This window comes from Aphelocoma coerulescens, chromosome 4 (genome assembly GCF_041296385.1).
Source record: "Aphelocoma coerulescens isolate FSJ_1873_10779 chromosome 4, UR_Acoe_1.0, whole genome shotgun sequence".
Taxonomy (NCBI): domain Eukaryota; kingdom Metazoa; phylum Chordata; class Aves; order Passeriformes; family Corvidae; genus Aphelocoma; species Aphelocoma coerulescens.
This window is the reverse complement of record NC_091017.1, coordinates 21784310-21800575: the sequence shown is the minus strand read 5'-3', so window position 1 is coordinate 21800575 and position 16266 is coordinate 21784310. Positions and strand designations below refer to the sequence as shown.

The window sequence follows — 16266 nt, the reverse complement described above, 5'->3', positions numbered from 1 at the left end:
TGTACCAAGTGTATAAGCATGATTTCTTACTTCTCAACCTGCCTTCTTTGGCAGGAACTTTAAAGCACATACAAAGCACATACAAAGAATTGTATCAGCAAATCCATGACTCAGCACTGGTCAATTGTTGTAAATAAGACACAAATAGGCTATCAAAGGAAAGCAGCCTCAGCAGCTGGCTATAACCAGTTCCAGTGGTAAGAGAAGAGAACAAAGAATTAGTATATAACGTTTGCTAAGCTCACAAATGAAGCTGTAGCATGATATCACAGACCAAGGAAAAAAGAGCAGAGTGTAGATGCTGTTACCAAATACGATATTGACCCCAACCACCAGTCCTGGGTTGAGAAGGGAGAATCAACATCCCATTCCTCCCAGGGAGGAGATGCTGACTGTGCTGTAACTCCCTGTCCATGGCCTGAAGCTATCAGCCTTCATGCCCAGAGGGGCAGTGCAAGGGTGAGCACAATACCAAAGAAAGGGGATAGGTTCTAGGAAGTTTAGGTATATGTCATTTTTAATCGTACTTCATTTGAACTGTGTAAGTATCATTGTAACTGCACCAAAAATAATTATTTCATTCCATGGATTAGAGTTTCATTAAACTAAAAATAAGTTCTTGGTTTTTCATACAAGGTGTGTTTCCCTTTTTGCTCATTAATTTGGAGTATAATGGTGGGGAACTCAGGCAATGTAGTCTTTGACATGGATGCATCAAACTGCAGAGCAGAATCTGGACTGTGAGTAGCAGACTAGAGGTAGCAGAGGAAAACCCATCAGTGTGTGTTGCAGTCCAGGACAAGCCTTGCCAGCAGCCTGGGCCATTAATCAGGGAGGTTTCCAACAACTGGAGTTTCATTGGATTAATTTCTGTAAAAAGGCTCACTGTGAATGACATGCAATTCTGGTGAAAATACAAAGAAAATGCAATAGAATGGGCCAGGCTAGGCTGTGCCTGGCTTCCTGTGAAGCTCCATGGTCCTGTAAAATGGGTTGTATGGTCTGCTGGGAAATACAGGCTTCACAAATTTATGAGGCACAGTAAAATGAAATGATTGATGGCTTATTCCTGGCTTTTCAAACTGATTGAATTGAGCAACACATTTTCCTGTCATGTGGTGGGCTAGGGCCTAAGATGAGTGCTTATGTTTGTGTGCAAGCTGTGCTTTCCCTCCTTTCTCTATGAGCCCCATTTCAATTTCTACATGTTTTCAGTTGTTTTGCCACTGCCAGCTACAATTACTGAATTTCAAACAGTCCTAACTGATAAATTTCTGAGTTGGAGGGGTGGAAAATATAGCTTTACTTTGGGATGGTGGAGGTTGCTGTGCAAGAAAATATGTATACTTAAAGCAGCAGGCCAAAGCCTTCCTAAAGCCAGTAAACAAGGCATTGTAGGGTATATAGAAGAATATGGGAACACTTCACTGAAGGTGCATCATGACGTTGAGTAATCCACAGGGGCAAATGAGTAAAAAATCTATTTAATAGACAGAATCTGTGTATAGTCCCTTTAGTGTGCATCAGCATTCAGCTTCACTCTTGTCCAGATCAGGTGTGGGGTGGCAGTGCACCATGGCTTCCCCATCCTCAGTGCTGGATCTCCTTCTTAGGTTCACCAGAAAACTCGTGGAGAGGCTGGGAGGTGACCAGGGACCCCCTTTCCTGGCTGACCAGGTTATATTTCCGTGGTATTTTCTCCCCGTTTTGCATGGTGACTTTATGTTGGTAAAAGAGCAATGAACCATCTATTTACTCAAAGAGAAGAAGTAGGGGGAATCTCAGAAGTACAAGATGCTCCGTATTAGTAGTATGTTTCCAAGGGATTTTTGAACTCACCCTCTGCAGAAAAGGTATGAGGTTTTGTACATGGGATGCCAGCCAAAGGATGAAGGGGATGAAGGCCCAGTTACACCACAGGGATCACTACAGTTAGAAAGGTAACCCCCTGTATTACAACTACTTCCAAGAGGAAGAAAAGATGGGTTGTAGTTGTAGGTGATTCCCTTCTAAGGAGAACAGAGGGCCCAATAAGCCGACCAGGCCCAGCCCATGGGGCCTGGGTTAAGGGTATCACCAAGAAACTTCCTAGCCTGGTGTGGCCCTCAGAGTACCCCAATACTGATCTCCTACACAGGCAGCAATGAAATGGCAACATGAAGTCCATGTGCCATCAAAACAGAACTTCAGGGCCTTGGCACATTAAGTAAGGAAGTCTGGGGCACTTATAACTGGAAGTTATATTCTCTTCCAGACTTCCAGTTGAAGGCGGAAACGTGGGAAGAAACAGATGGGCTGAGCCTATTAATAAATGGTTCCATGGCTGGTCAATATTTTGGGGTTTTTGACAGTGGAATGGCCTGCATAGCACCAGGCATGCTGGCATCAGATGGCAGTCACCTTTCTCAGCAGGAGAGAACAGTCTTTGCTCAGGAACTAGCAGGAGTTGGCAGAGCTTTAAACTATGTGTGATGGGGGAGTGACAGACACGGCACACAACAATATCAGGGTTGTCCCTGGCAAGCTGTGGGGTGATATGCAAAGGTTAGAGGGACAGGGTACCAACAAGGCCCCTCTGCCAAGGACTCTGAAATGTGTGAGCCACACTGGAGCATAATTCCAGACTTACAGAGATGAGTCAGGGATTCCTGAGGTAAAGAGGCCAACAGGGAAACACCAGGGAAATACCTCAAAGGAATTAAGGGGTATTTCTCTAGGAAGGTGACACAGCCAGCAGCCCAGCTGAGGTGTCTTTATGCCAAAGCATGCAGCATGGAAACCAAACAGGAGGAGTTTGTTGTATTCAGCAATACAGGAAGAAGTTAATGACTTTTTTTTTTTGGTAGTCTGTGTTTTTCTTGCAAGATGCTCAGAAACATTTAAAGAGTTCAATTCAACAAGCAGGAAGGGGTCAGGTATATACCTGAACTATACGATCTTTAAGCGCACTTCCTGCCAAAAATGTAATTTCTATACAAATCTATGGAAATTATATTGAAGACAAAAATCTGAATCTACTCTCTTACAGGTGTAGAGCTGAAGAAATTGCTAAGAATAGAGGAAGAAAAGAAGTTGGGGGGGAGATGATCTGGAATCAGAGCTTATACCTGAGCATATACATTGCTTTATTTCTTTATTTTGTCTCATCTGATGTGGTGATTGAGGTGAGTGTGATCAGCTCAAGACCTGAAGGTAGAAACTCCAGCCCATGAACAAATCTGAGACCCAATAAGATGAAGAGTGGGAAGAGGAGAAAGCAAGTGCAGTCATCCTTATTGTATTAAGCATTACAAATCAAGTCAAGGGCTTTCCAGCAACACCTAGTGGTCATTAAGCACTCACCAAGTAAAATTTCCTTGGAATTTTTGGAATTTTCAGGAGAGTAATTTATCGTGCTGACAAAATAAAATTAAATAGCAACCCTTTCAAAACAAATAATAGAAAATATTTTGGGTGTTGGTTGGGTTTAAACCTTGCTGACACATTTCAAATGGATTATAAATCTATTATTTTGTGACTTGATAGACTGTTTGAACTTGTACTTCAGGAAGGGTTAAGTCCTTTCTTTGATTGAAGTCTTAACAAATTTGAAATATAACTTTTAAACATATAATGCCATTGCAAGACATTTTAGTGTGATGACTTGGGGGATTGATTTGTCAGAAAAGGATTACTAGCACAGAATATGTGCACATGATACTGAAGGACGAAAATCTAACATCCATAATACATCCTCAAAGTGCAATTGTGATAGACTTTAAAGAAAACTTAGTATTACAACAGTTTAAAAGTCCTAGAGACAGTGATTTATAGAAAATGTATAGAAAATTATCAGTAATATCAGGATTCTTGTCTATAAATTGAGCATTAAACATGTGTGAAGTCTGGCTTGCTGCTGTGCATACTTCAAATTTAAGAACATGCTGATATACTGTTGAATTAAGGAGTCTGGACTACCAATGTTCCCATACAGAGAAATTATTTCATACAGGCAGTTCACCATAAAAACATTACTGGAATATAACAATTTTTAAGCCTCATATTGAAGGATACTGTGGACTTTGGTGAGACTTTTACATGTATAATCATTGAGTATCTTGTCGCTTTAATTGAATTTTGAAGAGTTTAACTTATTTTAAAGTCTAAAAAATCTGCAGTCCTCCACTGAAAACCAGCACCATGCTAATGTAGAATGTGACAGAACCTTGTCTTAGAAGGAAATTGAGTATCTGTTATTAATTCTGCTTTGGTTACTGTTTGCTTCTCAAGGAAATTATTTTGTGAAACAAACCTGTCTTTCCTTATCCAAAGCTTGCTGGAGAAAATGGGGAAGCTGGAATCGATCTCATCCATTTTGTAACCTTGTCTTTGGTTTCAACAGCTTAAACAAGAAGGTGTCTTTTTTGATCGGGGTAAATCTAAAAAGAAAAACCCACACAATTTGGCAGGAGAGCTGCTTGCTATCTGACAATTTCCATTAATGTGGGAAAACAGGCATATACAAATTCTGTGTAATATTTGATTTCCAGCATAATTTTTCAGTGAATATTCAGAGTGGAAATGTATGTGGAAGAGGGAGGCACTTCAGATGAAGCTGTTACTTGAGAGGTACATATACTGGTTGTTAAGGTAACAAAAGAAGGAACAAGCAGAAAATTTCATCTAAGACTAGTTCTCATTGAGCTCAACACATCTTGACTGCCTAGAGAGTTCGATATCTAAAAACTGGAAAAAACATAGCAAAAGGTCAAATACAGAGATGGTTTAATCCTTTGGAGAAAACAGTTGATGAGTCTGCTTGAGTTACCGAACCTCTTCTTCAACCACAATGTTGAATGCTCTTTGTGTTCCCATGTGTGAGTCTTGTATACTAAAAAGAGAGCGAGACAAGGTTGTAACTCTCAAAGCATAATGGGATAGGAGAGCTAGTGACGCAGCAGAGCGCCTCAGAGAAAACTCAGATGCAGAGTTGAACTTCTAATGTTAATGGTTGCTCACGTTTGGAAGAAAGCCTGGAAGGTTGCAAACCACACTGAAAGCCTATTCAACCAAAATGAAGTGTATTGGTTTGTCTGGGATAAAGTTAAATTTCTTCATAGTAACTTGTACAAGGATAGGTTTTGGATTTGTGCTGGAAATAAGGTTGATAACACAGGGATGTTTTATTTATTGCTGAGCAGCTCTTACCCAGCATCAAGGTCTTTTCTGCTCACACACCCCATCAGCAAGGAGGCTGGGGCTGCACAAGGAGTTGGGAGGGAACATACCTGGCACAGCTGAATACAGCTGACCCAAGGGGTATTCCATACCATATGGTGTCATGTTCTCCAATAAAATCTCAGGAAAGAAGAAGGCAGGGAGTATGTTCACCGTTACTGCATTTATGCTTCCAAGGACGCATTACATGTGATGGAGCCCTGCTTTCCTGGAAAATAGCTGAACACCTGCTTGGAGATGGGAGCTAGTGAATGAATTCCTTAGTGTGCTTTGCTTGTTTGTGCAGCTTTTCCTTTACCTATTGAAGTGTTTTTATCCCCACCCACAAATTTTTGTACTTGTACCCTTCCGATTCTGTACTGCATCCCACTGTGGGGAGTGAGTGGCTGCACAGTGATAAGCTGCCCACCAAAGTTAAACCACGGCACAAGGCAAAGCTTGGAAAGACTAAACATGCAGGAGGCATGCAAGCTGAAGTATTGATCTACTCTATAAATGAGACTCAATAAGATTTTTATAGAAGCTGCAGCAACATAGACAAGCTAGCTAAGCCTGCAAAGGCAGCACACCCTTGGCTAGAGAGGGCCCTTTTGTTTCCATGCATTACTTAGATCTGGAAGCTGTACATCACACTGAGCTTCTCAGCAGAGCTGAGTTATGCTATATAGCCTCCCAGAATAATCTCACTTTTCTCCAGCAGTCTGAGGTCTTCCTACACGTGCCTATGCAGACATGTTGTTGAGAAAAACACATTTGATCCTCACCATATTCTCAGCTAGAAAGAACAAGCCTGTCTTTGTGGACTTACACAGATAGGGTTTTATTACAAGAAATATCTTTCTCTCTCCTTACAATTGCAAAGGAAATCTGCAACAGGATCCTGCTGATCTATTGATTAACACTATTCTGCTGTTTCTACAATGAATACTAAATGGAAGTAGCTCTGTCACATGCAGGCAGTCTGTTTGAAATCTGTAATCACAACAGCAGATGAAAAAAGTTTCAAACTAGTGCCACTAGCACTTGGGTTAGTGCTCCACACTAAAATACATCATTTGCTTTCTACATGCTCAGACCATCACCATCTTCAGCGGGATTTCAGTACAACATTTGAGCTATGTAGTATCCCCACATCTAGAGGAGTGCACATGACACAGCTGTGTCTCTGCAACAAAGCTCAATGGGTGTGATACTAAAATGAACAAAAGTTTTGGATCTCAGGGTAGCCTAAAAGGGTGTGAATGCTTTCTTGGTTGATGAGAAATGGCCTAGGAAGACTGGATCAGGAAGATCTCCTAGAAGGCAGAAAGAGATTGTAAACTCTTTTGTGGGGTGGTAAGGGAGGGAAGGGCCTATGGCAGGGCCATACAGCACCACCTGCAGCCAGAAGCCCACAGCTCCCATGGCCTGTGGAATGGCACCGAAGAGCAGAGAGCAGATCCCTGGTTTCAGGTGGGGATGAAGGCCTTCCCAAGGACCAAAGGGGAATGTGCAGGGCTTGCTTGCTGAAACTCAGAAAGATGATGAGCTGATCTGGAAGCAAAAGCTTCTGCCAGAACACAGCAGTGTGGGACAAAGTCAGGTACAAATATTTTTATTTTCAGTTGGGCTAATTAGTTGGTCTGATCTAACCTGACTTCACTAGAAAATTTGGGTTATTTGCTTAGATTCTACTCTGATCACACCTGGCTTTTTGAATGTTTTGACCTTTAGAGAAGGGGACAAGTGAGATCCACCTCATAGCTTTGGCTGACTCAGCATCTCATACCACGCCATATAAAAAGTTAGTTCTGTGGTCTCTGTGAAGAATCAGTCTTCCACAGAGCTGGGCTAAATGGTAGCCCAAATCAGACAGGCAAAGTCAAATGGAGATCACTGAAGCAAAAAATAGGAGATGGTGGTTTTCAGTGACTACACACTCAAATATGTCAAAACTGCAAAACTGTAACATTGGGATGAAAAGGTACTGCATGGGAGCAACATAGCTGACTTATGAAAAATGTTAAAGAGGCTGAAAATGCTGTTCTCAGACTGAGATGGCTTAATGAAGTGTCAAGGTCTCATTTTCTAATTCATGCTGTTAGTACTTTGTAGCACAGATGACCCCTGCAGAGTAAATGCTGTATTATTCACAACCGACAAAAGTAGCAGTGACTGAAACACAATCTTTTAAAATCACTAAATGGAAATATAATAATCAACATTTCTTTAAGGTGTTCAGCACAATGATTTTAAGTGAAGAACATTAAAATTCGTTTGGGAATTCAAATGTTCAGTTCAGAAGCATGTAATCAGATATATCTCAATTTGAAACTCAAGTTTGCTGGTGAATGGGAATGCCTTTCTTCAGCAGAGCATTCAGACTAGTCATAGAATAATGAAATCTGCATTTGGGTCATGGATAGCAAGAGGAAATTCTGATTTATGCCCACTTCAAGTAGTTCTGAAAGAGTTGAATTTTTGGAGGAAACTTCAAAAGCACCTAGTAACATTGTTATGAGGATGCCAGCAGAAAATATTATTGATGAGTATGTACCACAGGTACAAAGAATTTACTGCTACAGAAATGTCAAACTCTCATTTCACAGGGCGGTTGGTACCTAGGAAGGCAGTGATCTGTGATTATCAGCTACTGTGAATGGTTCACCTGTTTCATTCTCACTACTTCTGAAATTCTTCATCTGTGCTTTATTCCCCTGTTGGTAGCTTGTCATGAAACCAAGATAATAAGCCCCTTTGAGCCAAGAAAATTGTCTGATCATGGCTATAAAATATCAAGAACAACGGGGCATTCATCAGCAGATATGAGTGAAGTGAATGCCAAAATATATTGATAGGGAAAACAAATTCAGCTTTTTAAATACTCTGAATATTTCCTGTAGATTTGTACCACAAGAAGAAGGTAAACTCCTGAGACACTGATTCTGCACAAATTCTGCATCTGTATTTCAAAACACATAAGGAAATCTTCACACATGAAAAATCATTCTCCAGAAATCTCTACTTAACTCACTGAAAACCTGCAGTCTCTTTCTGGACAAACCCCTCATTGAGATACTACAAAAATTTAACTTAGGTTTGACTGTGGCCTTTAATTTTGACCACTGACACCCTGTTTGCTGCTTTGTCTTCCCTTTGTCCCTTACCTAACTATCAGTAAGGGACAATGTTCCTTACTGAAGTGATGTTTTGAGTCTTTTTCTCCTGCCTCCTGGGCATCACTGCAAATGTGAATGCTTCAAACTGCTTGTGAATTGAAACAAATTGGAGAGCGTAACAGAAATTAAATGTTTCCAAGGTAGGGGTTTTTTTCCAAGATCTGAGCTTGAGGCTGTAACTGGAATGGTAATTTAAATTAAATTTACAAGTTCATTTATTTTGTGTGTGATTGCGAGGAAAAGTAATTTTTTTTCTATTGATTGTCTACATTGCCCAAACCTGAGTAGAAATCCCCTTGTGAAGAAAGCTGAAATGGCTCCCCACAGTTATTCCATGTCCTGATTTGTGCTCCATATAGAGAAATTTTAATAGCCCAGGGCCTTGCCTTAAAATTAAGAATTTTAGATTAAGACAAGTTCCTATAAGTTTTGTGGTAATACAAACATCAACAAGAAGGTACAGGCCTGTGGGTTGGAGATTGCACTAAGATAGGATTCCAGTAAGTGATTCCATGTAATAAATAAAGGAGCCAAAGAAACCAGAACAGATAATAATGTGCTTACAATAATATTTCCTTTGCTATTTTTAGTTCCCTGAATCAATCTCTGGTTTAATATCAGCATGAATGGGAGTTGAATTGGACCAGTAGTTGGTGTTACAAAAAATGTGCTGGCAACTGATGACAGTGTTATGAGTTCATGGTGATCGGAGTGGCACCAGCAAAAATATCCAAGGGACAGCTTGGCTGGGAAGCTAGGATGTAGGAATCAGAGAAATGAGAAGAGAATCATGTGTTGCCTTTTCCAGAGAAGACTTTAGGTTTTCCCTATGGCTTAATATCTGAATGAAAACCACCACTTTTCTTTTACATGATGTCTACTTTCCCTTAGAAATTACAGAAAGAAGACAGTTTGATAGAATGAAGTATGCTCCTGTTTGTGTTTTCCACCTGTTCAAACAATTTTCTGGTAACTAACTGTAGTATCTAATTAAAGCTGCTGCCCTCCTGGTGCAGCTCCTGAGAAATGCTGCCATCCAGGTAATTAATGTGCTGCGCCTGCACTGGCTCAGATGCCTATATTTGCAGCAGGATGTCTTATCATTGACCTTGGAGACATCTGGTGCTGGCTTCTCAATTAAACAGAACTTGGGACAAGACAGGCATCAGACCTGACTCTGCATGATGATTTCCACCATCAGCACCATTGTAGCATTTGCATTTCCAGTTATACGAGGTTCTGATAACACACTGCATCACATGTGAGTAAGGTGATTGTTTCCTTCAGTTACAATCAACCCATTGGTGCTATGTAATTTGGTGTGTTCAGCCTGGAGGAGACTAAGGGGAGACCTCATTGCAGTCTACAACTTCCTTGTGAGGGGAAGAGCAGGGGCAAACACTGATCTCTTCTCTGTGGTCACCAGTGATAGGACTGAGGGAATGGCCTGAAGTTGTGTCAGGGGAGGTTTAGGTTGGATATCAGGAAAAGGTTCTTCACCCAGAGAGGGGTTTGGCACTGGAACAGGCTCTCCAGGGAAGTGGTCACAACACCAGCCTGAGAGAATTCAAGAAGCCTTTGGACAATGTTCTCAGGCACATGGTGTGATTCCTGGGGATGGTCCTGTGAAGGGCTAAGAGAAGGACTGAATGATCCTTGTGGGTCCCTTCCAACTCTGCATATTCTGTGATTCTGTGGGAAACATCTTAAAGAACAATCAACACTGATTCTGCCAGGCACCCTTAGGTCAGCCTCATCTGACCTACTGGTTGTCTCTGAGTACAAAGATGCTGGCAGATGGCTTCTTTGGCACTCAAGATGTTGCTTTTCAGAGTAAAGCTTTGCTTAATGTTCCAGGTGTAACAGACAGTTTCTGCGCCCTTCAGCACTGAATTTCTAGCCCAGATAGGTTAATTAATTAATGAAATATTAACATGGCTTATGAAAGATGTGATGACTCTGTAACTTCACCATTGACTGCAAGTGAAGGCGAGGTAAAGGTCTGGCAGGTTTTGCCTGTAACAGAGGTGGTATAAAGCTGTGAGACCCCTCTGTCTGGTGGTTAGAGTTATGTCAAGATTAGTGTAGATGAGCTGAAATCTACCAGATGAGAGACATACATCAATCTTCCTTAAATATATGTGTATGTATGCCTGTGTATGTGTGTACATAGCTCCATGTACTCAGATACAGTACATATATGTCATATAGATCAATTAAAACATTTTTAATCAGTTCTATTTGTGTCTCTTGGCAATGGTTGCATGACAGTGGACATCCAATAACCCAGCCCATAATGAGCACCCAGTTATATCTATCAAAACAGTTCACAAACAGAAATCTTTTCAATGGGATTGAACTGGAAATTGCAACTGCTGCATAATAATGAATATTAATTTTAAATTAATAAATGGAATGCTTCCACTGGGAAATTAACTCTGATATGAGTTGCATCTTGATTATATGAAGGCTTTAATACATGTGCTTAACTTTCAGTTGAGTAAACATCATGGGAACACCATGCACACTCTGGAGTGTTAAATTACAACACTTATGAGCATGATAAGTATTAAGATAATGGTTTGCTAAACCCCAGGCTTACCTCTAAGCAAAGATGAGGTCATCTTCATCTTTTTTTCTTTTTTTAAATTGAGCACATTTTTGAGTTCTCAGAAAGGGGCTATGCACACAGGTATGGTCAGCATGGTCAGCAATGGTCCACAGAGGGAGCTGAGTGGAAATGCAAACACCATGATTCAAGAGTCTAGGAAACTGATCTGAACTCCCAGTTGCCTCTAAAGCAATCCACATAGTAAACTGTTCTGTGAGAAATGCAAAGACTGGACTATATGTGCATAAAAAGTTCACAGTTTCTCACAGTTAATGTATTGATCCAAAAAAGACCATTTTCAGATTATCTGCAATCAGTAGGAGCTTTCAGTGGAGCAATCAATGTTAACTGTGAATAGACTGCTCTAAGACAGCTTCCCTTCATACTGCAGCTTTCAGGTTTTCAAAGGTACCTTTCCTCTGAAGAGCATCACCTATCAGTTCTGTGGTAACACGGAGAGCCTGTGTGAGTCACTCTGAATAAATAGGAGAAAGCTGTCGATTTTGTATGTAGTGTTCAAGATGAACACCTTTCCAGTGTTTCCACATGAATAGTTTTACATTTGAATTTTTTAACCCAAAACCAGTACATTCTGATCAGTTTTACTCTGCAACCTTTTTCAGTTGTCCATAATTGTCCTTTTCATAGTGATGAAATAGATGTACTTAATCATTAGCAACTAAACCAGTAAGTTAGACTGCAAGGCAAGATGGATTAAAGAAGATTTTAGTACTACTTAATTGATTTTTGCTCTAGATGCTCATGTGAAGTAAACAGTGTCATTAAATAAAATTTGTTTTAAATGTGATCAGTGGGCGATCTGTTTGCCACTATCCTTTCTTCAGACAGAAAAGGCTTCAGGGGAGAACTTACTGTGATACTAATAGTACTGAAGAGACAACCTAAAAAAAACCCCAACCAGCTATTGTAGACAATGAGGGTTCAATAGGAATTGCCTTGGAGATACAATGCCCATTCTCTACCACATGTAATTCTGTTTTCCACTTAAGTCCCATTCATTTTCAGAATGAAGAATTTCTTGTGTCAACATTGGTATTCTATTGTTTTTTTCTTGCTGTGCCTCTTACTGTATGATTTAGAATTTAACATCTGCCTAGTTTGAATACTACAGCTGAAATTTTAAGCTTTACTTCTGCTGTGAACACTGATCCCTCTTGCCTTTACCTCTCTATTTCTAGCTGCATGATTTTGTTAAAGGACAAGCTGTTACTTTGTTTAACAGCAGAACATAATGCCTGCCTTTGATAAACATAAGGCAAAAAAAGACTGCTTGCAAAACTAGGAGCTGCAAACATCTGAGCTCTTCTTCGTAAAGTTTTCAGAAATAGAGCTATAAATGTACAAGGTTATTTACCATACTGGATTATCTGTTTTTGCTAACATAATTAAATACAACAAGTCTATCCAGATTTATATCAGCATGATAAAAAGCTACATTTCGTGCTCATAGTCACTTTGCATACTGGAAAAACAAAAGCCTTCTTTAAATTTGGAAGATAATACTTACATAAGGGTTCAATACTCACTTTCATTCTAATTTGGGGTCTAAGTTTACTGCTCAGGCTAGTAGAGACTGACTGACAGAAAGGTTTGCATGAGCCAATTTACATACTAAGATACATAAATTGCTGGACCAGTTAACATGTGCAAAGAATATGATTTTGATTAAATTTTATTTACTGTCTGGAACTGTACCTATTGCCCTCTCCCCAAAATAGGAAGAAAATATAAATACCACATCTAGCTGTTGCGCTACTAACTATGAATGTGCTGCACAGGACAAATGAGGAGAGGTGCCTTACATAATTTAATTTCTGGGCTTTTTTTTTAGGGTTTTCTTGAGGGAAGAATTATGAGAAAATGATTTGTATTACAGTCTGCACATTCTTACACAAAGAGTGAAATCTGTTGCTTAATGCTTGGTTGCTTAAAACTACTAGCAGAATGAAGCAAAAGAAAGTTTACCAAAGAATACAGAAATTACAAAGAAACCTGACAAGAGTAAGACTCTGGACTATATGTTCAGCATGAAAACAAAACCAAGGATGCTGTCTGTATGGGATGATGGATGAAAGATGTTCCTTGCAGCTCACAACCTTGTATCTCATCTATGCCACGTTCTGTTTCTCCTTTTGGAGTGCGATAAAACCCAAACTGTTTCTGTAAGTCTTGCAGGATTTGAATTGATGTACTGAAGCTGAAGGTCCATCTGTTCTAGTTCCTTGTCTCCTACTGGTCTTGGCTTTTCATGCTTATATTCTGCAACCAAAGTAGAGAGGTTTGATAGGTTTCCCTTTCTGGGGAGAAGGTGACTTCTCTGCATCAACTTAAGGCTTGGGAGGCCATAGACTGTGTGGTGGACGATGCTAGCCTGAGGTGTAGGGGTTGGGCAAGTCTGCTCTTCGTTTGGGATGAAAATTCTTGTATGTGTGTGCAATAGAGTTAAGACTCAAAATACACCTGCAAGAGCACCACCTCCCGTGCTTAAAATGAGCTGGGATCATGAACCTTGTGAGAACAGTCACATTGAACTGCAGTCATTCAGGGTTGAAGATCTGGAAGTAGATGAAAAAGCGATTAGATCCTGAGGGAAGATTTTCTACGGCTTTGGTGAAGTGACACAGGGGTGTGCCGCATCAACAGCTTCCTTACACTTCTAAGATGAGGCACTCCAGCCTTTGGAGGGAGTGGTGACTGTGCGGAGTCCCAGGGGGCTCAAGTCGCCTGGCCTGTCTCTAATCCTCGCTTCTCTCTCGGTCTGCGTCCATGGAACAGGTGCTCCCAGTTTTTCACACCGCCCCCCTCACTGCCACGGAAGACGTGATAGGGTGGGCGCAGGGGGCCGGGCGGGGGGCGCATACTCAACAGGGAGCGTGGCAAGAGCCTCCGCTCCTCCCTCCCTCCCGCGGCGCATCCTCCCGCCCCCCGCCCTCGTCTCTCGCCGGCACTCGCCGCCTGCGGGGCTGCCGCCGGGGTGGTGCCAGCAGAGCCGGCCCGCTCCCCGCCTCGGGATGTGCTGAGCAGGGGCAGCTCCCTCGGGCCGCTCCGCGCCTCGCCCGCCGCCTGCCCGCAGCCCGCGCCGCCCCACGCCCGCTCGGAACGGGTCGGTCGCCGGTGGCGGAGGAGCCCGGCGGTGAGTGCGGGGCAGGGCGGGGCCGCTCGGGGCGCGGGCTCGGGCGGGGAGCGGCTCCGCTCCGCGTCCGTGCTGCCGGGGGCTGGGCTGGGGCTGCGGAGCCGCGCGGGGTGCGCGTATGTGTGTACATAGAATTAGAGAGATATCTATAGATAGTACCTAAGGTAGCTAGACTGATATTTCCTGTTGCACGTCCTCGTGTGGGCACGGGGGAGGGAGGAGAAGCCGGGCGCTGTGTCCGCCGTGTGCCGACGGCGTGTCCGCGGGAGCCTGTGGATGCCCATATGGTCGCGCCGCTCTGCTTTCCTCGGTAGGTGCCTCACTGTGTGTATGTATTTGTATGTATGTGTCTGTTTGTATATGTGTATCTACATATACACGCACACATATATGGGCGCGACGCGCTGCTCCCTCCCTCCCTGCCTCTGCAGGTGTCCCTGTGTTATTTGATACACACCCGCGGTCCCCAGCTGCCCCCGCACCTGCTCGCGGCGCTGCCCCGGGGACGGACCTGGGGACCCTCCCGGCGGAGGAGTCAGAGGGTCCCGCGGGCCGGCTCCTGCCTCCCCCCGGTGCTGTGTATAAGGCACCCCCTCTTCGCCATCCCCAGGGCGGCAGGTACCGTGGGCAGTTTGGCTGGAGCGCAAACACTGCCTTTCTTCGCACGCTCGTCACGAGTTAGTAGAAAGCTGCGACAGCCCAGCTGCCTTCCTAGACATCCATTCCTCCTACTCCGCTTCTGGCAAAGAAGAGAAGATAACAGGCAGCACTTCTGTCTGTGTGGGTGGAGGAAGGGAAAGGACTACTGATAATGGATTTGTTGAAGGGACACTGATTCTGGGTTTTAATTACTGTTTTGGTGGTTTCAGTGTGGCACTGAATTGTATTGCTGCCAGAGGACTCTCTTGGTAGCTTTAGTGCAGTGCTTTTAAAATCCTGTGTTCTTGCTTTGGCTTTTTTAGTAAAATATTTTCTGAGTTGTGGTGCATGCAAGGAACCCATTCAGGAAAACTCAGTTTCCAAAAGAGTGATGTGGACTATGTGCAAAATGCTGGACTATTGGAAATGCAGCATTTTTTGTTTTCTCCAGTCCTGGGTTGTAATGGTAGTTTCTTACAACAAGTAAACATTTATCATTTACAAGAGGTTTTGGTTTATGTGGTTTGGTTTTCAGGGTGGTCTGTTTGTTTGGTTTTTTAAGTTGCCGGTGTTTCTTTAAGTTGGCTCTTTTTTTTTCTCTGGATGGGAGTATCATCAGATCACAGGGCTAAATCTTGCAATCAGAGCATGAACAGAACTGTCCTCTGGAAGAAATGATGCCTTCATAGGCAAGGAAGGTACTTGTGTCAATGAATCCATCTTCCAATCAGAACTGCATTATTGGCAACCTCTCTGTAGGATTCTGTGGAAACAGGATATCTGTTTCATATTGCTATACAATTTGGGGATATAAATAATATAATTTTAATGTAATTGTGATTCCATTCAGTTGGAATATTTTTTTCCACTTTCTGGGATAAAAAGCTGGAAAAACCTTACTGAAAGTGTGTACTGTCTTTTTTTTTTCTCTAGAGCTGTGTGAAGAAAGTCTTCAGCCATGGATGTGTTCATGAAAGGGCTTTCCAAGGCAAAGGAGGGAGTCGTAGCAGCAGCAGAAAAAACCAAGCAGGGTGTGGCAGAGGCAGCAGGAAAGACGAAAGAGGGAGTCCTCTATGTGGGTAGGTGGGCAGCAGAGAGCACACTGCTCATTGGTGCACCCAGACATTCACAGCTGGATCCTCATCAGACCTATTCTGCAAAAAAATATGTAACTGCTCACAGGAGACCATTGCAAAAGAAATGAGGAAAGTTGTCCCCTCCCAAGCTCTGGTTCTTTGAAGCCAAATGTTGCTTCTTGTGTCATGGGCTGGGCATGCATTGCTGCTCAGTGGAGGAGGAGCCACATGGGTAGCACCCTCCTGAACGAGGTTGTGTCATAGGAGGTGCCTTACAGTGCAGGTTGCTGGCTGGCACTCCACACAAGAAGTTTGCCCGATCAAGGCTGAAGGGCTGGTTGGTACAGTAAAAATAAATATAAAAAATGTAAATGCTGGAGGTGAAGATGGCTTCACAGCATTCTACAGAAC

At 42.5% G+C, this 16266-nt stretch overlaps 1 protein-coding gene across 5 annotated transcripts in view; it reads left to right on the top strand.

Annotated features, from left to right (window-relative positions):
* The first annotated feature begins 14052 nt into the window (after positions 1 to 14052).
* Positions 14053 to 16266, top strand: part of SNCA (synuclein alpha) — a 63627-nt gene continuing 61413 nt past the window's right edge. For 4 of the 5 annotated variants that reach the window (XM_069013047.1, XM_069013048.1, XM_069013046.1 and 1 more), the window contains exons 1-2: positions 14053 to 14140; positions 15713 to 15858. In XM_069013047.1, the coding sequence (XP_068869148.1) occupies positions 15738 to 15858 (121 nt within the window). In that variant the 5' untranslated portion in view covers positions 14053 to 14140; positions 15713 to 15737. Of the gene's footprint in view, positions 14141 to 14165; positions 14451 to 15712; positions 15859 to 16266 lie in introns of those variants that run through there. The other variant, XM_069013044.1, reaches the window with a different exon arrangement.